Genomic DNA, 20,209 nt, shown 5'->3' with positions numbered 1-20,209 from the left:
TAATCCGAGCCATGCAATGACATGTAGGCATAATCAAATCACCTAAACTCATAAATTCAGGCATTTCCCTATTCGGCATTATCCGTCTTCGGCAAGTTATCCATTCGTAGATGCCGCGCTGGGCTGTCTATCATAAACATTCGTCCTCTTTCCCTATCCAGAGATCTTTGCACCCTCCAAGCGACACGCATGTAGGAGCAACATGACGACGGCCATTCCCGAGCTGAAAGCTCTCCCCTAACCCCTTACTCAACTTCCGTCGTGGGAAAGACGATGCCAGTCGCACAGGCTGAAACCGACCTCGCGTCGGGTCGCAAAAGACAATCAACCAGCTAGCTATACGAGCATTCTGTCCTCCGCCAAAAAAAAAGCCCCCATTTTCCCCTTCAAGTAATTGTAACAATCCGCCAAGCCTCCACCTTCTATAGATGGTCCGATCCGGCCACGTCCAGTACAACATACAAAGTTGCAAATGCCACAAAGAAACCAACTTCCCAAACTGGCGGTGAAATAATTCGTAGGACATTGCGTTTCTGTGGCGCACCCAGATCTCCCATTATTGCTAATACCGGGCAATAAAAATCTGGGACACGGAGTAGGACAACGTCAACAGGACCCGAGACACTACCTTATGTGTACACTGCCCCCCACCTCCATCGGATAAATCCCCGTGTTACCCGAAATTTAAGGCTATATATACGGGGTTTTTTCACTTGTTTACCTACTTTTATTGATAATGTCTCGATGTGTTTATCTCGGGTGTTGTTGCATGAAGAAAATGCGGTGAAATGTAACCCGGGAAATTATTCCCTTGGGATTTGGTTTTGGGTGGCTAAAGGGCCATTATTCGGGATTCTATTCTAGCGGTGAACGAGTTACTCAGTACTACTCGTTCTCGTCATGCATAGATCTTCGCTGCATTGGTGGGGAGCTCGTGCGGGGTTTTTTTGTGGCCGTTGGTTATGTAAAGCGATCGGCATTAGCTCGGTGTTGATTATTTTTATGAATTTGTTGAAGCTGAATGTAGAAGATATTGTATTATACAAGTATGGTATCTATATCTGTAAAAGGCAGGCATGGATAATTCTTTATCAACATTTAGGTGTTAATGAGTCTGCAACATGAATCTACTCATGCCTGATACTTTTGCGAAGTCATCTTCATAATACATTTCTATTATAAGGCCGGCCATACCGGGATTAAGGAGTCGGATCAAAAGGTTTGGTTTGATAATTTCCTATAATAGGCAATATTCTTCATTAGCAATGTGCAGAGGGGAAAATCAATCCTTTTGCTGTGAGTTCATAAGTCTGTAGCCGACTAGCAGGAGTCATTTCGATTGTAAAGACCATCAGGACAATACTTATCGAATAAATTTCTAGTTAAAACTGCCTTCTTTCCTTCTTTCTGTTTTTCTGAGGACCAAGGCGTATGGCTTGATTTTTGTGGCCTAACAAGTGAGCAGTCGGACGCATTAATGTAGTTCTTCATATACCTGTAGATATACTATTTTGTCTACTGTGGATAATCCCTTTCAGTATGCTATACGATATAACTTTCCTAATTACTGAATGCTTCTCACTCAAGGTATTGTCTCTGTCCTGTGACCTTCAAGGCAGTGGGTATCGAATAATATATTAGATCTCTTGCACTGGATACGGCTTTCTATACCTAAAATTCCACCTCAGGTCACAACTGACAGCCAAAGTAAATAGGAGCTGGCTGCCCGTTAGCTTTCTTCTGGTATAACACGGCTTCGAAGCTTGTGGTTCACCGATGGTGGATCTTTAGCACTTTTCTGGACTTGTATCAATTTTTCAGAGTATGCAATAACCTGGTAGGTCGGGACGTGTTAGTTTTTCCAAGATGTTTGTAGCAACTAAGATAAGGCTGTTTCTTGATAGAGAAACAATGAGCAATCGATCTACTAAGGGAGTACGGCGGGATTGATGAGCGTACCTCGTGGCCTCAGGGGGGATTTAGCTACGGTTTCTGGCTCATAGATCAAGATGTTGTCAAGAAATGGATCATTATTAACTGTACATGCGTTACCAGTCTTACTTGCGGTGTCTTTTTTTTGCCTCCAACAAAGGACCAGAACATATCAATCATATTTTCATATATGTAATCCTCTAGGTTTATTACCAGAAGCTGTGTTTGTGCAATTGAAATGATCAACTTGCTCCGAGGTTTAGCCGATCGTTTGTCCGGGGCTCTAGCTTCTTGGTCAGTTCGTTGAAATCCTGGAGACTGCGTGAATGAAATTATAACATTTGTTTCACTAGGAATGGACATCTGGATCATGGACCTTTTTTGACATGTCGAAGAAACTCAATCCTCAAACTAGAGTGACAACAACCTTTTTAGCCGATATTCCAGCCTTATGGAGATCCACTGCACGCTGGATCTCACTCAACCCTTGACCAACCACAAACGGCTCAAGCCTTGCCTGCAACTGCCCGCTGATAAGAGCCTTTGGCACAAACTCGCCCCAGATGGCTTCACCGATCTTCTCGTGGGGGGAGAAGGCCAATGCATAACAGATGACTATGCGAAGTTCAAAGTCAGGTATGTAACATATTTTAACGTGAATAATGGGGCTAAAACATACCCATCTTGAGATTGACTCCCTCAGGTGAGCCCTTTCGGTAACTCACTATCGTGATATCGTGAATGCCCAGTTGCCTTGCAATGGCTGCAACGGGCTCAAGACTCTGATCTGTTGTGATGGCATCATAGATCCCGGCAATATCACTGCCCTGAAGCTCCTTGACTATGTCTTCCACAACGGAGGGAGATTTATAGTCAAACACGGCGCTGGCACCCAATTCCTTGAGAAATTGGTGGTTGGCTGGAGATGCAGTAGCGACTACTTTCAACCCTGAAGCAACAGCCAGCTGGATGACGATGGTTCCGACGGACGACGCTCCACCCCAAAGCAAAAGTGTTTTGCCAGTGGGCTTAGGATCCTCCGATGGCAGTGGAAGGTTCAAGTTATCGGGAGAATACAGTCCGGTGGCGGCTGTCGAGATCGATATCGGCAAAACCACCGCCTGCTCGAAGCTCAGGGAATCCGGAATGGCTGCCGTGAGTCTCTCATCGGATACTGGATACAGCTGGAATGCATTGTTGGCTGGCTCGGATGTCTTCAATCCCACTAGGTGACTGGGTGCTATCGGGTCAATAACGATTCAATGCTAAGGCGCGCTTGAGTCAGGTTGACTTACGCAATAACTCGCTGACCTTTCTTGAACTTTGTCACTTCCTCGCCGATTTCTTCGACTGTTCCTGCAGCGTCGGTTCCGAGGATAAAGGGATAGTTCTTCAGAAAGCCCCCTTGGTAGTATCTGCTACAGTTAACGGACCACACGTATTCAAGAGTTCGATATGCTTACTGAATCTTCCAGTCAACGGGGTTCTATTTTCATATTAGTAGGTAAAACCTTCCTGTAGAACAAATGGATTCCATTCTTACAATGGCCACCGCGTGGTTCCTGATCACTATCTCCCGAGGACCAGGCTTCGGTACCGGCGCAGAGTCTACTACCAAAGGCTTTGAGGCAGCCGGAATCCACGCAGCTTCGTTCTGAGGCATTCTGAAGGTCAGGGTGTCTTTTGAGGCGGGAAGCAGGTTAGTGTTTGTGGGAATCAGTTGGTTTCTCTTTGGTCTCTGATATCGATATAGATGATTCTTTTCCTGAGCTTTATATAGCACATCTCCCGTTCTTTTTGATTCCAATCATTACAAATGAGATAGATGTAAACAATGAGCAATTATTAATGATTGTAAATACGATCTTATTGCTTACGGCCCCTTACTCCAGGAGGATTCATCACGACATCTGATTCTTATCTTGCTAGTATTTGTAATCTGAAGGAGGTTTAACTTACTAGTTTGATGCTAAACGCTCCACTTTATGAAAATTGGAATACGCTAAGCTTTTATATTACCCAATACGCAAGAGACAGACAGAGTACCCTTTCAATATACAGATGCGTGATCGATATAATTCGTAGAGTTTATGCCTAAAACTACGTTCCGCTTCTGTGTCCTATCAACGGAGCTGTCGGTCTATTCAATCTGAGCAGAAACTACACGTCTAGAGCGCGTATATCATAAGAAGAGAGCTATTAATGCACGGTTCATAGATCTTATATTCCATTCATCAAGATATTCATCCCGTTTCCTCATATCCATAACATGACTAAGATACAAAGCTCATTTCAAAGATTATTTCCCGGGTAGAAGCCAATAATTCCTAGACACCACCTATCAGTGACCTGTTTGCAGAAGAAAGCACCATATAGCCCACGTACCCTCTTCCGTCCACTTAAAGAGGCCCTCCGAGGAGAGTAATAGGCTTCGTGTTGGTGAAATTCGGGATATCCTGGAAGATCAGAGCGCTTTCGGTATCCTTCAGAGCAGTCTGGACTGCCTCTTCACTCGTCCACTCCAAGGTCGTCGTGATCGAATACTTCGAGGGCGCTCCGTCCAGGTCGTTGGTGTATTTCTGGATATGCCACGTGGTCAGGCCGTATTTTCCCCAGATCCGTTCGACCAGGGGCATGTGCGTCTGCTTGTAGTAGGTTTCGTCGAAGGTGGCGTCCGCTTCGTTCGGATACATGACTACAGCTTTGTATGGCATTTTGGAGGTGGTTGGTTGATGTCTTGCGGATGGGGTTGTTGTTGATGTTGGTTAAAAAGGTGGGAAAGGAGGGGGAAGAGTTCTGTGATAAGAGATCGCCGTGGAGTAACCATATATATTGCTATTTACCTAGGTAACTAATTATTAATGATTATTAATTCGACAGCATGATTGTGGGTCTTTGCAAGGATATCCCGGATCGGAATTGGTAGTCAACGTTGTTAAGTGGAGCCGGATGATCGTCGGGTGATGAGAGCAAGCACGGAGTAGGACTTCATGTGAGTTGCATCAGGGAATAAGGCCGGTAGACTAATGCGTATATTGTTCTCCTCAAGATGGCAGAATTTATTAGTAGTTAGTCTGGTAGCCTTGTGTGCTGTGCTGACATGTGAGGTATACCCTACGATGTTTTCAGTCTATTCTTTTGATAAAATTCTGCAGACGGGATGGTATCAACACCTGACACTCCTATCCTTGAGAAATTCGACCACAGAGCGTCCTAGGTTATTACTCACGCCCTTTCACTACAGAGCATCTAAGACTGGAACTTGTAGTGCTTAAAGTTTATCACTTTCTTGGGAACACTTCAATCCATGCAAGCCTGAATCTAAGCCGGTGCAACCCTTAACTGATTCTTTGAGCAATTCAAGCGCCAGAGCGTTTCTACGGCGGTTTCGTCAGCAGTGAGCGCATCACTGTCCTGGTTCCTGCTCATCTGTGATCATGAATAGCAGTAGGACAAACGACACGCGCTAAAACGGCAGGAGCTGAGCTTCGTAAATGTGCTTCTGAAAAGTCATAAGTTGGCAAATCCCTGTCTACATGGCTGCAGCCCCTGACTAATACCTGATGCACAGAACTCTGCCAATGGAAGCTTACAGACGTCGCATGTCTTGTGCTATGGTTTGGTCTGCATTTGGTTCGCAGCGAAATTCCTCAGGTTTAAAATCACATGGTTGACTGCAAAGTGGTATTTATCGCTGAGAGGTTATGTTTGCTGTCCTTGTCCGTTGCCCCAATTTCTTCAGGTATCCAGCAGCACATTCTGCTCATCATAAGCCCATCACTCAATATCATTTCCTCTGGGGACTCTTCAGCGCGAGATGCTGTCTCTGATCTTCATGTCCCTCACTAGAGATCACTTTCCTTTAAGCATCAACCTTTTCCGACTCGGATGCACTTCTTTCCTATTGGTTCCTTTTCAATCCCTTGGGGCGAATCTCGCAGTCAGTGGTCCTTGGGCTAATCGATTGGTTTACCGCGCCAACTAGAGAGGCCTGCTCGCCAACACTTCAAACCCCAGCATGTCGGCTGCTTTAGTTCTTGTCTCTTCTATCCTTTGTTGCTCTTCCAAAGGAACTTGTTACCATGCACATGGGTAATGAATTTCTTTTACATGTTGGCCACAAGTGTTGTTGTAAATAGCCGGCCGGTACAGCGTTATCGGTCGTAGAAGTGGAGTGCTGCCAATCGCATTTTCGATCCTAATCATCTTCAAGGCCTTATTTGAGGGATCTGTAAAGGTCCTTTTTGCGAACCTCCAGTATATGTGTCTCTCGGGTGTATATTCAAGTAATAGCATGATCGAATTCCTAATCTCAATGAATCAAGCCTAGTCCATTTCTACTTTTTATTACTCCGTTGACCCCAGGGGACTGAGTGTCGATAGAGATAGCCGATTGGGCGAATCTTTGATAGACCAGGGAATTTCCAACGCTAAGCTTTAGCGACATCTACTATTTGGCGCCGTTGCGACCCACCCCCAGGGTCTCTGGGGCGTAGTTTTTGGTCCTCCCCTTCATGACGCGGAGCATAGAATCAAGTATTCGAAAGTCCATGCCCTCTATAGAATCTCTTCAATTTTTTTATGCGTTCGACCAGCTGTTGTATTCAACAAGCTAGCAAACTTGCAGCAGTTTCCTGTCTCATGATTGGGTTGTTAAGCTCTGTCCCTACTTGGACAGCTTGGGGCCGCCGAGCCACCGGACCGCGAGCTAGTCCTGCCCTTGAAAGGCACGATAGGCTTCAAGGCTGCTCGGGATTGCGTCGGACCACATGAACCCTGCAACCACAAGCGGCCTTCTGGACAAGTAATTTCTAATTCAGAATATAAACGAGCCGGGGACCATGTCCTGGCCCCAGATTTCTATATTCTCTTTCATCCCTCATTCATTCTTTTGTCCAACTCGCTCTTCACTCTTTGATATAGAATAACCAAATCTTATGATAGAGATTGCAGGTTGCAACCACAAAATGAACCTTCTCCTTTCAGTCCTCCTTCTCCTACCCACTCTCACCCAATCCTTCAGTCTAGATACTCACACGAATCACTGGAACTACACGACCTCCGACCTCGCCACCACTACCTCGGTCAAATGCAAATCTGCCTACGCCGCCGACATCAAATGTGATGGATTCCTCATCAACCTGGTCAACGCCCACGAGTCGCGCACCCACCTGAAAACCATGGAGCCTAGAAACTTTACCGACATGTGCACCTCGACCTGCGAGTCCTCTCTGTCCGAGTACATCGAGAACGTGAGGGATGCGTGCAGCGGGCCCGGTGACGCGGCGGTCAAAGCTAAGGGATACTTGTGGTTTAACGGGACCGAGAATGTTCCGGTCGAGACGGTGGGGTTGATGTTTCAGTATATGTTTGTGAGGGGATGTGCGAATGATAAGTATGCATTGTTCTCTTTCTACCTATCCATAAAGATGGCATCAAGTCAGTCGCTGATACGAGGCATCCCTCACAGACACGGAAAAAATTGCTACAACCAACAAAGCGGCTACCTTCCCTCCGACTTCGCCTGTGGCTGGGACTGCGCTCTAGCGTACTACTGGACGGCGCACTTCTATCCCTACAACGACTGGACCTTCGGAGATCCCGAGCTGAGAGATTTTTCTAAGAAGGAGAACGATGCTGTCTTATACAGTAACTACATGATGGATAGTGCCTTGGGAAACTCGACGGTTGAAATGCAAAAGGGATGGGAGACTGTGAAGAAATGTGGGCGGGAAGGCAGCAAGAAGTCGCCGCCTTTCGATACGGGGATTTCGGGGGGGAAGGGAGATGGAAAGAGCGAGAAGGGTAGAGGTAGCTCTTCCTCTTCTTCTTCCTCTGCGTCAGGTACATCGACCGGGGTGGCTTCGACGAGCGCTGCTGCTTCTACGCCAATCGAGACTGGCTCTGCTGAGAGGGTCGAGCTCGTGATGGGATATTTACTTGCGGGAGCTGTGGTTTTGTCCGGGTATATGGTGCTGTAGATGCAGCTTTTGCATACAGATAGCTTAGTATTCGTATTTGAACTAATCCGAGAGTCTAGACTAAATCCTCAATGGGGATAACGACCATTGTCTGAGTGTTGGCTGCTCGGTCAATCGTGTCATCCATGTATCCTCGCTGAAACCTTTTCAACTTTTCTCAGATCGTACGTCAAGTAGTCTATGAGTATATCTAGCATCTAGTTATGATTCCTCTTGCGAATCTCCAGATACATGACATCACAGCTTATGACGCAGCCTTACATACTCAAAAATAGCAGCAAATCAGAAGACAGAAACTATATGCAGTGTTGGTTTTAAACAAGCTGGGTAAGGATCAACATCCCCTCTTGTTAACAAGCAACTACGCGCATTACTCGATGCTTGATCAAAGCCAAAACCAACCTACATCAACTGCCCTCGTCTGCCTTCCTACCACGGGCAGCAACCATGCATCAAACAGCCCAAGCTTCCCAAGACACCCAGAGCCGACGCCTGCCAGGCAACATCTACTATTTTCGCCCCTATAGCCACTACTATCTTTTGCTGTTCATATTTCTCGGAGCCTTCACGTGCTCCGGTCTCTCGGACTACTCTTCTCGAGGCACCTGCATTCTCTTGTGGACGACTTATATAACCATCACGCTTCTGTTGATTGTTATCGACCCACTGTGTGTGCTCGAGTTCAAGCGCAAGGATGAGGAAGACCGTGAAGTAATTCTGCGGCGTCCGGTGGTTGGCTTCAAGGCATATGAGGTGTTCATTGATCTGGAGGCCATTGCGAAACGGGAATATACGGTCGAGGGCGGGGGTGATGACGAGCGTCTCCATGATGGATATCGGTATGGCCCTGCGTTTCTTCGGATTTGACGTCGTCGTGATTGTTTGGCGCAGGTATGGATTATTCCTCACGGAGTGGGTTCTGGCCGGTTGATTCTTCATCAGCTGATGGTGTGTCATGTGCCCGTGGGCGACTATAAACCCCTCCTCGTTTGGCCTCCTCCGCATCACTTCGCACCTGCACATCACCTTCTTCTCCATCACAATCCATCGAATCAGCCGATTAAATTTCTCTGATTGAGGCTGGTTCTGTGCTCTTCGTTGAATGTATGTAGCACCGATTCTTGTTGCTCAACCATTCAACTTTGTGCATTTATACTTTGCCCTCGGTGCGTTCAACAATATCTGGAAGGAAGGGTTGATGTCCCATGGTTGGAGGCGTTTAGTAATAACCCTTCGCTATGTCTAGTCTGGCTATTGACATAATACTTTCGTATGCTCTGCCAGTTTAGCGGGATTGTAACGCAATGGAACCTTTTTCAACAAACCAACACTTCCCACCCCCTTGCCATACTCGCACCAGCCCCTCACCCGCCTCACCATGGATACCAAACGCCAGATCATTTTCAACGATATCGTTAGGATTAGAAAGTCTTTAGAGCGCTATCCGAGGAACCTTTTCCAGAACGAGCAGCTCGGGAGGCTTGGGGTTCGGGCGACCACAGTGCCCTTGACCACTAATAAGTTTCCAAAGTTCAAGCCGTGTTTCTTTATTCCCCAAGGCATAAAATCTGCCGATATCGAGCGCTCGAGGAAATTTGCTCGGTATGATTCAGGGGAGGGAGGGAACAAAGGGCTGCGATCTCTGAAGAAACACGCGGAGAGCCTCCGCCCCCGTGGCCAATTCCCGGTTATTCTTTCGAATTTTCACAACAGCATAATCAACACTTTGAAAGATGAAGGTTTCAATGTATTTGACAACACCTCGCTTTCTTGTTCAGGGTTTGTGCTCCACTTTATATGAACTCGGATGGCTAGAATGCTCACTCAGATCCGCTGGTAGTCCATATAGCAAGGGGAAATGGCCGTTTAACCCAGAATTACAATTATTGGAACCCAGATCTCGGCATAATCGCTGGAAGGTTTACCTTTGCTTGGAGGATCCTACTCATGCGGTTCCGCATGCTATAATGGACGTGCGAGTGGATACAGAAGACCCCGGCGCTAGGCTCACCGTGAGCGAGGTCAAGGCTATAGTAAGGATGATGGAAACCCGCATGGGTTTCCCGTCGTATCAGCATCATTTGGTTCTTCCTGTGAGACCCCTGCATAAATCCTCAGTTCTATACTGGCTCATATTCTTCTAGCTCTTGGTCGTATCGTACTTTGGACCGGAACGTGCAAGGATTATCCAGGCGCATCACGATGGAAAACTCATGAATATTCAATATACAGATACTGTTTTCATTGACGACAACTTTGTCGGGAAATTCCTCGGGTATTATTGTAGCAGACCGATTGGCTTAACGGTTCCGAATAGGCATGTTTAGGATGGAGAGGCGCTTGGTTCGAGGGGGCTACAACCACACGCAGGACGTGAGTTCTTATGGTCCATCCTACTTCTGTGGAACTTCCTCAAAGTCCTCCGGCCAGGGGATCGGTCATCTCCTCATATCGAAGTCTACAGGCAATGGCAGAAATAATATAATAATAATCTTACTTGTGATTGTGGTCTATTAACGATTACAGCGTACAGCTGAATTGACAAGGCAAACTCCGCTATGCCATATTTTCATGCACTCTAAACCTCCATCGTTCAATCACCCACTAGCAAATGCATGCCATATGCACGTCATCCGGTTGCATGCACATTGACATACCCGATCAGGAAAGCACGACCCTAATATTAGCCTTAGGCTTATGATGTCAGAATTCCAGGCCGAGAACATCCGATTAGGGGATGTGGTTTAGTGGTATAACGTTCCCTTAGCATGGGAAAGGTCCGGGGTTCGATTCCCCGCCTCTCCATTCCTTTTCGGATATCCATTTCGGGGATGTGGTTTAGTGGTATAACGTTCCCTTAGCATGGGAAAGGTCCGGGGTTCGATTCCCCGCCTCTCCACTCCGAAGTTCTTTTTTGCTCTTTTGCTTTTTTGCCTTTGTGTTGTTGGCAAGGGTGTTTTGTTTGTTGCTTGGGTTGCAGGTTGGGATGGGAGGTCTTCTTTTGGGTAGAGGCGATGTTGTTCGGGAGTGCAGGGTAATTGATAGAAAGGTATCGATAGCAGACTATATCAAAGCTTAGCTAGGATACTGGGATTGCCTTGTTTGAGTATCGGACAAGGTTGCTTCCTCGCGTTGATGACTTTCCTTAACTTTTTGTCACCTGTATTCATTCGGTGCGCTTTTGTCTACTTTACTTACCCATATTCCTAGTGGTGCTCTGCCTGTCAACTGCGCCCGCTGATGTGAATATAGATCCTAGATAGTTGAAACACTAGTTCAATTCGAATACCTACCCACAATTGCATGGTATCCAATTCTAGTGAGAACGACTACTAGAACTGGATCATATGTGGTTGATTGAGTTCCAGGCTACATGATCAGTGTGAATGTTGCGGTTTCAAGGACCGAGTTCACTCGGTTCCGGATACATCCTTCGAGCCCGCAACATGCCTATTGCCTAGTAGTCTAGATGTTATCATCGGTAGGAGGCTTGGTTCGGCTTGGGCATCAGTTGCCAAGATGCGCCTTTCTAGCAGGGCAAGGCTGGTATGTTAGTTAGTCTTGGTTATGGTAGCAGATTCGGGACTTCGGGTTCATACCTGGAGATATGATTGCTTTACGTCCTGGCCGGGAACACCTACGTGTCGCAGGAACCAATATAAACACCCACAGGTCTAGCCGGTTCTGTAACTAGGCTACTTCGACACTCTGCCTGTGCCCTGGCTCATGAAAGCAAAGTTAGAAACCATTTTTCATCAATTGGCCGGATGGTGTAGTTGGTTATCACGTATCGTTAACACCGATAAGGTCCTGGGATCGAGCCCCAGTCTGGTCATTTCTTTTTGTCTTTTCCATCCATATCTTTTGTCACTAGCACTAAACCAATTCACGTTTTTTGCTATTATAAAAATACCCGAACATTATCATAGAGCATACGGAGTACATGGCAAATACAATCTCTACCCGATTTCCGTTTCCCGCCTCAAGGGAAATATGCACCCTATGCTTCAAGGCTTTGCATACAATAACATATACTTTTAATTGACCGGTGCTTTACTAACTCTATATTTTCGATACAATTCAGCATAAAGTACCCCAGTATTATCAGCTCCAGCCATAGATATGTACAGTACCGCTGGGCAACGGTGAGAGAAGAAAAGATGATATTTACAACCAGCGTGCCCTAATCAGGCAAATCTTTCTTAGCCTAAACATGCCCTGGCCTTCACGAACCCTTGCTGGATACAGCAGGAATATGAACTTGTCTCTGTGGCGATATTTGCGAGGCCTACTCTGCCGAAAACTGGCTGCCTACAGGATATATCATACATCGCGCTATTGGTTATAAGGCTTGGACTTATATTGGCACCTCTGCGATACTAGGTACATCCCAGGCTCTGTCAAATCAAAAATTATTTCGCCTTGAGCCTGTTTTTAGGGTTGAGATTTCTCTTTTTGGGCTCCTGCGCCATTGAACTAACATCACCCATCAATGCCAGCTCCATCGCCTTCTCAAGTTCCCTTGCGCTTCGTGATATGCGATTGCATCGTCAAGGACTCTCTCGCCGCAGCGTGCATATTTTCGACGCATAATGTTGTAAGGTTCCACACCAGGGACAATAAGGTCTTTAACACTGGCATGCCTTTGTTTTCTGACTCTGGAAATATAGGAGATCGCCACATTGAACACCATCTGCATTACTGTTAGACCGCATTGTAAGTCATTTGTCGGGGAAAGGAGAGGCAATGCGGTTCTCAACTCATCCGTAGATGATATTGGCTTCGATCAATCTTGAGTCCATCCTGTTGCTGAATCCAGTCAAGAAGTGGGCCTGGAACCTCGTCCCACTCCGAGATGTCGTCCCAATCAGACGTAATTTTAGACAACATCAGTATTTCAGCTAGGTTGTGCAAAGAGGTGCTGTTCACCATCACTTTTCCGGCGGCCTCAAGTAAAGTGTGGGTCATATGAATTAGCTGCTGGGTGCGACGTGATGTCTATACCGATATAAGATCGATGCATTGTTCCAATGGGGTAATTAGCAATACGTACCTCTTGTCTAGAATCACCTCTTATCAGTTCTGACTGCAGTAACTGAGTAGTCACTAAAGGTTCCTGCAACAAACTATCGGAAGTTTCGGAGACCAATAGAATTTCCTGGTACCTCTGTGGGAAAGCCGTTCTCAATTGGGCATCTGCTTCTGCCTCCAAGCGGTCTACCAGTTCCCTGATCTCCCTTCCAAACTGACCGTAGAGTGCCGGTCGGTGTGTGCTCTCATAGAACCCATGATTGAATTTGGTACCACCCAGCTTTGAGGCAACTGTTAAGTAAAGATCTTGTTTTCTCTCCTTGGTTTTTATGAAATGGATGCCATTGTCCGTATAGCTGCCATGGTAGAAAAAGAACTGGGGGTACGCAACAAACAAGATGAATCGAATCACTTGTTGTTCCTCAAGTTCCAGAAAAATTTCCACATCCCTGAAACTGCCCCATAGTTTGATCGGGACAAGGTTAACCAGTGCCTTCAATCGCTCGCGCACATGTTTACCCCAGCAAAGCTCAACTTTCGCCGTCATCTTTTCCCTTAAAGATAGCATAAACTCCTCGTGGACTCGGTATATGTCTTGATTGTAGAACAGAAGAACATCATCGGTTCGTTCACGTCGGCAAATATGATCAAAGATGAAAGTATTCTCGCTTGATGACCTAGCCTGGTTGAGCTGCTGTATGGTGGGACTAGTTTTATTCTCCGTTTCTCGGAAATAGGGATCTTTGACGTAGAACGTGGGATTGTGCAGATGGCAAGCGACCGAGGCGTTCACATCTCCACTGGGTTGTAGCAAAAGCTCCCGGGGTCTTTCAACTCCAAGTTCTCTCCATGTTCCTACCTCTCGGGCCTCAAAATCCCTGGATTCTTTTGTGATATCGTTCTCAGAGGCTTTCATGGTCCAAAATCGTATGATCAGCTTAATGGTTCAAAGGCAAACATTTCCACGGCATTTACACACCTGACTGTCGTTTTGCAAGCTCTTGTATTAGAGGCTCAAGTTCTCTCAATCGCTTTGGAGCGTGTGGATCCAAGTGATCCTCTGGAGGTTCGAGCCAAAGATCACCAAAAAAGTGATAAGTGTAGCTGCTCATATTTCTCGGTTGCTGATTGCGTGAAAGTTTGAGTGGGGATCAGATGTGCTGTTTGCCTTCTGGGCTGTTGTTTTTTACCATCATAGGAAACAGTGATTCAATTTCCAAGATTTCCAGGCTGGGATGATTCACTGATCAGTAGTGAATTTTGGGGACTAGGACAAAATTAATACCAGGAAAATTAATAGTCATTCCGGGCTTCGATTTTAGTATTGGGGGTATAAGAATAAGTACAAGGCAGCTCATTTCCTTGGATGACTGGTTGATACCAATGGGAAAGACCAATCTCAACATTTACATTATACGAAATGGCGTACTCGAGACTACTCAATACCTCTAGTAGAGTAGAGTTTCGTAGGAAGAGACTAAAGCCCATTCACTCTACAGGACGAAAGCTAGGAGTGAGGGTGCATGATGAGTGTACATGATCATTCCTCGCAGTAAGAGCAGTATGCGGTCTCCTATAATCTGAGGGTTGAGGTTTCTCTAACAGTTTCTTAATTTAATGGGGTTCAATACACAATTATACTATCTACAAAGTTTCCAAGAGAACTTAACTTTATAGTTATATATCCAGAAGATGAGTAATATTTTTCATCAACTGGCTGGATGGTGTAGTTGGTTATCACGTATCGTTCACACCGATAAGGTCCTGGGATCGAGCCCCAGTCCGGTCATCTCTTTTTTTGGTCTTTTCACAATGCTTGGTGCTAGCATGCTAGCAGTACTCGATTTTTTTTGGTGTGTGTGTGTGTGTTTATATTCTTTGGCAGTAGCCCTTGCCATATTTCAAACTTAGAATACAGCATATGCATGTATATGACAAGTACGGCTTCTATCCCTTTTCCGTTTCCGCTATAGTCATCGGCACTCATGCTCCATAGCATAGGTAGGCAGCATTCAACCAATACCGATGTTGTCAGCCCCATACTTGCCCTCGATTGCAATATGATCCAGCGTGGTATCTTGAATTATCTGTTACCTACTTGACTATAGATATAACAAATCGTGTCCCGGAGCCACGGTGAAAGCAGTACCAGTACCAGTTGCTCCTATACACATGTGATAGGCCCGCGAGTCGTTTCTTCGGAAATGCTACCTTTGGATGACGAGACCAAAACAGTGCATCTATTGTTAAGGGTAAGGAAACAAAGTTTTATCAAGCCGAAAGCTCCGCAGGCCCTTCTATCTGGGTAATCTTGGGTAAGAACCCCTAATTTCTTGGTGTTTTTTCTCATGGGAGAGATTTGTCCTATGCCGTTGTCTCATCAGAACCGGGTGAGGTCATTGGATGTGGATTCATGACAGCCAACTCCCAATTGCGGCAAACAAACCGCAATATGCCTCCTACAAGAAAAGCTACCAGTCTCCTTCTCTCTGTGGCCAGTATTGCCAAAACCGCTGAGAAAAGACATGTAACAATAGTACCAAAAAGAGGAAAATTATCGGTCACTTCTACTGTTTGTTTCCCTGCGGCGTTGAATTCTTTAACCTTTGTCTACTTCAGTGCGCTCGATCCAGCGTTTGGTACCATCGATAATTTTCGGTGAAGGGAGTATAAGCGAAAGATAGACCAGAGAGTTATAGAAAGAGCTAATGTGATGATTCCAAGCCTGGGGAGTACTCGAATGATCTCCGCGATGAATCGACCGCTCCATAGGCCACATGATGAACATCATAAAAGACCATGGTTCATATACAGGTACCGTATGACTACCATTAGGATTGCCTTGGCATCGTTCATTGTGTTCTCCCTGGTGGAAGAGGAAACTAAACTGCTCAAATTTATGGTAGATCTGTTCTTTTTTATGGTGGTCTTAAGAGGATTCAATAGTTGGCATTTCACAAGACCAGCCATCCTCCTCTATATCTTGTGACTAGGCTGGGTAGCTCTCAGATATTGGCAAGACGTGTAGAATACTCCAGATCACCGGGATGAAAGCTCCAGCGTCGTATCCTGTTGATTTTCAGGATGGCTATGTCTACTACTAGCGTACATTTGATCTTGTAGGATCTGTTCGGTAGGATCGGGTCCATGGGACCCATATGTTTCTGTTGTCTTTGCTGGTATGTGTAATTCAGATCAAAGGTCTCGTGGCACTCACGGTCCCATGAGTTTCTTTTCTGATCTTGATGCTAGTACCATAATTATATTCCATGGCAGCAACATAAGACAAAATATACTTCCATAGATATGTCTATAAGTAGGCGAAGAACATATTAAGAGTGAGGTTCTTTATGTGCAACCATTGCGTTCTGATACTATGAACTAGGCTAACATGCCTTATCTTTGTAGTTGCGCCTAATTTGGTCCCCGGCCAATTCTTATGAGCAGTATCGGTCTCCTGAAAGCCTCTACTTCGTTATGATGGACAAGAGTCAAGGATAGACATGCCTAACACACTAAACTCCAAAGGGGTTAAGTGGCCGGCTGTTAGGGCATCAAGGCGTCCCAGTGGGTACAGAACCCACAGCACTAGGGCCGTTAGAGATTAGCGCCGGTAGCTAAGATAGCGAATTTTGAACACTGGCTCAGGAGGCCAAATCTTGAAGGGGTATCTCATCAATCGGCCGGATGGTGTAGTTGGTTTATCACGTATCGTTAACACCGATAAGGTCCTGGGATCGAGCCCCAGTCTGGTCATCTGTTTTTGCGTTTTTGTACTAGGTAAATGGGAGGTGTCTAGGTCCTTTTGATCAAGCAGTTACGATATGAATGGGTGATACGGTCGGTTGAATCACCCAGCCGACGCCCTTTTTGTCCAGCACCTAGGTTTAGACCACACCAAGGAATGCAAGCATAAACAAACATCCAGCTGAATGACATATCGTCTGCATGTGATTGGGATGCGATAGGGTGGGCAAAAGGTTATCATACTATGCCTGGTTAATGCGGATTGGCATCGCTACATTGTAGTACAGCACACTACATATGCAAGTTATATGCTTATGTTGAACTTGATGGTGAAGGATGAAGATGCCTGGGTAACTAACGCAAGCTCTACGGAATTGTAAGGCACCGGACCGTTGACTTTACCACTGCACTACATGCCAAAAAGGCCCAATTTATGACATAGAGGCCATTCAGTCAACGTACTACATAGACCCTAACAGGCATAGCATAGTCGGCTACTGTTTGATGGCATGCCGCAGCGATACCCCCGGCTATTGGAACAAAGAAGTGCTGTTTATGAATCTGAACAATAGAGAGAAGCTTGTAAGCAGAGATACCCTCCAGGTTCTCGCTGCAATTATAGGCTATAGTTTATCTGTTTGTGGCCTCTGTTACTCCTAGGTAGGGCTCTGTATGGTAGCGCTTTTGCATTGCCTCATAGTGTCAAGATTTTGACACGTCCCCCATCCAATGGGGATGTGGTTTAGTGGTATAACGTTCCCTTAGCATGGGAAAGGTCCGGGGTTCGATTCCCCGCCTCTCCATCCCATTGACTTTTTGCCTTTTCACATACATCATGTGATGAAGCTTGAAGTTTTTTACATGCTCGAAAGTGTATTTGATCAATGCCTGTTAGTTTGGCGCAACTATTACCTAACATAACCATGTTTTGTGCGCTAGCAGACAACATGTTTTGGAGTGCATTCATGGTTGGCGAAGGCGGATAAGTAAACCGGCAACTTTGTTAGCAGATATACTGTTGGCTAGACTTCTCATGGTTTACTTTCTTGGATAACTATACAATGTTTAGGTCAAACCATAACATTGTACCCTCACAAACATCGCACATACCAGTTCTTATATTCATAGCCAAACAAAACCACCCATCAGCTTTTTCGTTTGAGTGACAGAGTTGAGCAATTATTTAGACAAACCAAGTAGCAATCAGTACTGTGGACTAGACCAGTACCCCCCTTCAGCTAACCAGTCGTGCATCTAGCAAGATTCATGGAAGTAATACGTCCCGCCTCGAGGGTGCGTTACTCGGATATGATCTACTAGGGAAAGTAGGTACTAGCCATGTTTAATGTGGTGGGGGCTAATCATTGCAAAGCTTCTCAAGCACAGGCTATGGCGATCTGCACGTCCGCGAAAAAAGTTAACAATGGCAACTCTTTCCCACTGTTATACAAAATACTTTGAAAGCCTGTGACAATGCAACCAAGTCTAATCTTTAGAAGCAAAAAGCAAAAAAGGAAGAAAGGATGGAGAGGCGGGGAATCGAACCCCGGACCTTTCCCATGCTAAGGGAACGTTATACCACTAAACCACATCCCCTTCTTGTTATAGAATAGCTCAAATTAGTGTCTTATAAAGCAGAAGCCTCAATACCAGATATCAAAGATATAGCCATCCGGGTAGTTATAACGGCCAGTCTTTTATATACTTAGTGGTACTCTCAATGGCACTCCAAATACGAACTCTCTTCACAAAATTGACATTTTATCCCCTACTCTCTAGTAGTAACAGAATCATCTGTTATTTTGAATATCTCCCCACTTTCTAACAAGAAGCTTCTTCCGACTGCTATGACGAGCCTTGTGGAGCGCATCACATGTTGAACAGGTTTGCATATAGCACGTTCGCCTCTCTACTGGTAAGCCCCTGTTCAATCCTACCCGCCAAATTTTCTTTATATCTGGTTGACTTTCATAGTCCCGAGGCTAATCACCATGCTGTGGCCAAGGCCTTTGTTTTCGGTGTATGATTAAGTACAGGTTCATCCTAGCCTACCAGACAACCAACTCACAACAACTGATCCCGAATCCTGAAAAGCAGCATTAAAGCCCCATTCCCTCTTACTAAAGAAATATCTCTCGCAAGGACTCGGGTCAGTCAGGTTCATCCTAACATGGGCTTATTCGACATACCGGAAACTCCATAGTTATTGCCCGGATAGACAGAGTAGTGATCCAACACCCAATCCACAGAAGCGATGCACTAGAAATGGGCCCCAGGACTACTTAAGTAAGCCCTGTAGCTTACGGCTCCAAGAACAGTTATAGAGACTCTCTCAGAAGGGGGTGGGGGTAGCATCTGCCGCCTTCAGTGTCTATAAGAGGAGGACAAGCTGCCGAGTTTATTGGTCAGTATTCCGTAGAGAAGCGGGAAGCGGGTTAGGGTTATGATACTTGAATCGAACTGGGGGCGAGCTTGTTGGTTTCTATGCACCCTTTGTTATTTAGATACCGCTATACCGAGTTCAAAGATACGAACAATGGTATGATTTCTTAGAGTATAGTTGGCCGCCTCAAAATGCCACGGTGTGTGATTGCGTCTATTGTTGACTGGGTTTCCAAAAGCCTGGCCCACAGCAAGTAAGTAGACAACGAACATATAGAGTATCAGATTGGCCATTCTATTGATTATCTGGAGTGGAATGAGTTGAATAGTTTGATCAGAAATGAGTCAACAATTTCTAACACAGAAGAGCATGAGGTGAGAGAATTAGAGGGGATCACTGCACTCTAGGATATGGCCACCACGGCAGACATCATTGCATCTAGCCACTCCAAATATAAACCTGCCAGCTCAACGGGCCGCGTCATGATTACAACTACCTTCCCCTCATCTGTGAAACCTCTATTAAGTGCATACGTGTTGGATGTAGGTAGGTTGCTGAACAAGGTTTGGAGGTAGTCTATCATGCGTGCTAATGTAGTCCGCAAATCTGCACAGGCATCCAGAATAACCCTACAATCTGGAAGAAGTCGCACAAGATCCCCCTTGGCCCTATTCTTGCAGAGAGAAAAGCTCCATTGGAAAACCAATGCTCCTTGGCGGCAACGATTGACCTAGTTTTGGGTGCCACTCGTTTGGTAAATGGGCCAGCGGCCACAAGTTCATCTGTTGCAGGATGTATATGGACTGAGGGCCTTGAACGTCCGCTAGTTACCACTATAATCTCAACGTTTCTATCCTGCACATACCTATACATTCAAAGGGATTTTTCAAGAGACTAGGCCGTTGAATTAGTGCTGATCTGACTCCTGGGTAGCTAGAATGATCTCGGGCGTCTAGGCGTTCAATGTGGCCGTCCGAGATGAGTTGATGAGTATTGGAATCCTGACTAGTTCCGTAAAGCCATAAAATAGAATAGCATGTTGAACTCCGTGGTGAGTTACACCCGCCCGGTAGGTTGGTTGGATACCGACTTGCCGTTAGGGCAAAAAAAAATAAAAATTCTTGTCGCGGTGCTT

General features: G+C 45.7%; 6 protein-coding genes and 7 non-coding genes across 13 annotated transcripts; 9 read left to right on the top strand and 4 right to left on the bottom strand.

Moving 5' to 3' along the window:
• Positions 1–2,049: 2,049 nt before the first annotated feature.
• On the bottom strand, positions 2,050–3,666 carry LDX57_002958 (zinc-binding alcohol dehydrogenase family protein). The gene is made up of 5 exons (XM_046084594.1): positions 3,476–3,666; positions 3,396–3,418; positions 3,228–3,347; positions 2,612–3,165; positions 2,050–2,547 (listed from the first exon to the last, which is right to left on the bottom strand). The coding sequence occupies exons 1-5, from the start codon at positions 3,593–3,595 to the stop codon at positions 2,339–2,341; spliced, it is 1,026 nt and encodes a 341-aa protein (XP_045940557.1). The 5' UTR covers positions 3,596–3,666; the 3' UTR covers positions 2,050–2,338.
• A 470-nt stretch (positions 3,667–4,136) lies between these two features.
• On the bottom strand, positions 4,137–4,731 carry LDX57_002957 (uncharacterized protein). The gene is made up of 2 exons (XM_046084593.1): positions 4,318–4,731; positions 4,137–4,259 (listed from the first exon to the last, which is right to left on the bottom strand). The coding sequence occupies exon 1, from the start codon at positions 4,644–4,646 to the stop codon at positions 4,332–4,334; it is 315 nt and encodes a 104-aa protein (XP_045940556.1). The 5' UTR covers positions 4,647–4,731; the 3' UTR covers positions 4,137–4,259; positions 4,318–4,331.
• A 2,168-nt stretch (positions 4,732–6,899) lies between these two features.
• Positions 6,900–7,913, top strand: LDX57_002956 (uncharacterized protein; the record flags this gene model as incomplete). The annotated part of the gene is made up of 2 exons (XM_046084592.1): positions 6,900–7,327; positions 7,403–7,913. 2 exons carry the CDS (start codon positions 6,900–6,902, stop codon positions 7,911–7,913), a joined length of 939 nt encoding a protein of 312 aa, XP_045940555.1.
• Positions 7,914–8,360: 447 nt separating this feature from the next.
• On the top strand, positions 8,361–8,780 carry LDX57_002955 (uncharacterized protein; the record flags this gene model as incomplete). Its single annotated transcript, XM_046084591.1, has 1 exon — positions 8,361–8,780. The coding sequence occupies one exon, from the start codon at positions 8,361–8,363 to the stop codon at positions 8,778–8,780; it is 420 nt and encodes a 139-aa protein (XP_045940554.1).
• A 511-nt stretch (positions 8,781–9,291) lies between these two features.
• On the top strand, positions 9,292–10,240 carry LDX57_002954 (uncharacterized protein; the record flags this gene model as incomplete). Its single annotated transcript, XM_046084590.1, has 3 exons — positions 9,292–9,692; positions 9,754–10,006; positions 10,058–10,240. 3 exons carry the CDS (start codon positions 9,292–9,294, stop codon positions 10,238–10,240), a joined length of 837 nt encoding a protein of 278 aa, XP_045940553.1.
• A 406-nt stretch (positions 10,241–10,646) lies between these two features.
• Positions 10,647–10,718, top strand: LDX57_002953. Its single transcript has one exon. It is a non-coding gene; the product is annotated as a tRNA-Ala (tRNA).
• Positions 10,719–10,740: 22 nt separating this feature from the next.
• Positions 10,741–10,812, top strand: LDX57_002952. The gene has a single exon. It is a non-coding gene; the product is annotated as a tRNA-Ala (tRNA).
• An 862-nt stretch (positions 10,813–11,674) lies between these two features.
• LDX57_002951 lies at positions 11,675–11,748 on the top strand. The gene has a single exon. It is a non-coding gene; the product is annotated as a tRNA-Val (tRNA).
• Positions 11,749–12,668: 920 nt separating this feature from the next.
• LDX57_002950 (uncharacterized protein) lies at positions 12,669–13,860 on the bottom strand (the record flags this gene model as incomplete). Its single annotated transcript, XM_046084589.1, has 2 exons — positions 12,669–12,911; positions 12,967–13,860. The coding sequence occupies 2 exons, from the start codon at positions 13,858–13,860 to the stop codon at positions 12,669–12,671; spliced, it is 1,137 nt and encodes a 378-aa protein (XP_045940552.1).
• A 799-nt stretch (positions 13,861–14,659) lies between these two features.
• Positions 14,660–14,733, top strand: LDX57_002949. The gene has a single exon. It is a non-coding gene; the product is annotated as a tRNA-Val (tRNA).
• A 1,892-nt stretch (positions 14,734–16,625) lies between these two features.
• LDX57_002948 lies at positions 16,626–16,700 on the top strand. Its single transcript has one exon. It is a non-coding gene; the product is annotated as a tRNA-Val (tRNA).
• Positions 16,701–17,422: 722 nt separating this feature from the next.
• On the top strand, positions 17,423–17,494 carry LDX57_002947. The gene has a single exon. It is a non-coding gene; the product is annotated as a tRNA-Ala (tRNA).
• Positions 17,495–18,215: 721 nt separating this feature from the next.
• On the bottom strand, positions 18,216–18,287 carry LDX57_002946. The gene has a single exon. It is a non-coding gene; the product is annotated as a tRNA-Ala (tRNA).
• Positions 18,288–20,209: the final 1,922 nt, after the last annotated feature.

This window comes from Aspergillus melleus (genome assembly GCF_016097325.1).
Source record: "Aspergillus melleus strain CBS 546.65 chromosome Unknown contig2, whole genome shotgun sequence".
NCBI classification, from domain to species: Eukaryota; Fungi; Ascomycota; class Eurotiomycetes; order Eurotiales; family Aspergillaceae; genus Aspergillus; species Aspergillus melleus.
This window is presented reverse-complemented; position numbering and strand designations above follow the sequence as displayed.

What these genes read in the sequence shown, in the direction of transcription:
- LDX57_002958 (XM_046084594.1), bottom strand. Translation starts at nt 3,595, where the DNA reads ATGCCTCAGAACGAAGCTGCGTGGATTCCGGCTGCCTCAAAGCCTTTG. An exon ending in GGAACCACGCGGTGGCCATT is followed by an intron (nt 3,419 to 3,475) that starts GTAAGAATGGAA and finishes ATATGAAAATAG; the next exon opens with AACCCCGTTGACTGGAAGAT. An exon ending in AAAGGTCAGCGAGTTATTGC is followed by an intron (nt 3,166 to 3,227) that starts GTAAGTCAACCT and finishes GATAGCACCCAG; the next exon opens with TCACCTAGTGGGATTGAAGA.
- LDX57_002957 (XM_046084593.1), bottom strand. Translation starts at nt 4,646, where the DNA reads ATGCCATACAAAGCTGTAGTCATGTATCCGAACGAAGCGGACGCCACC.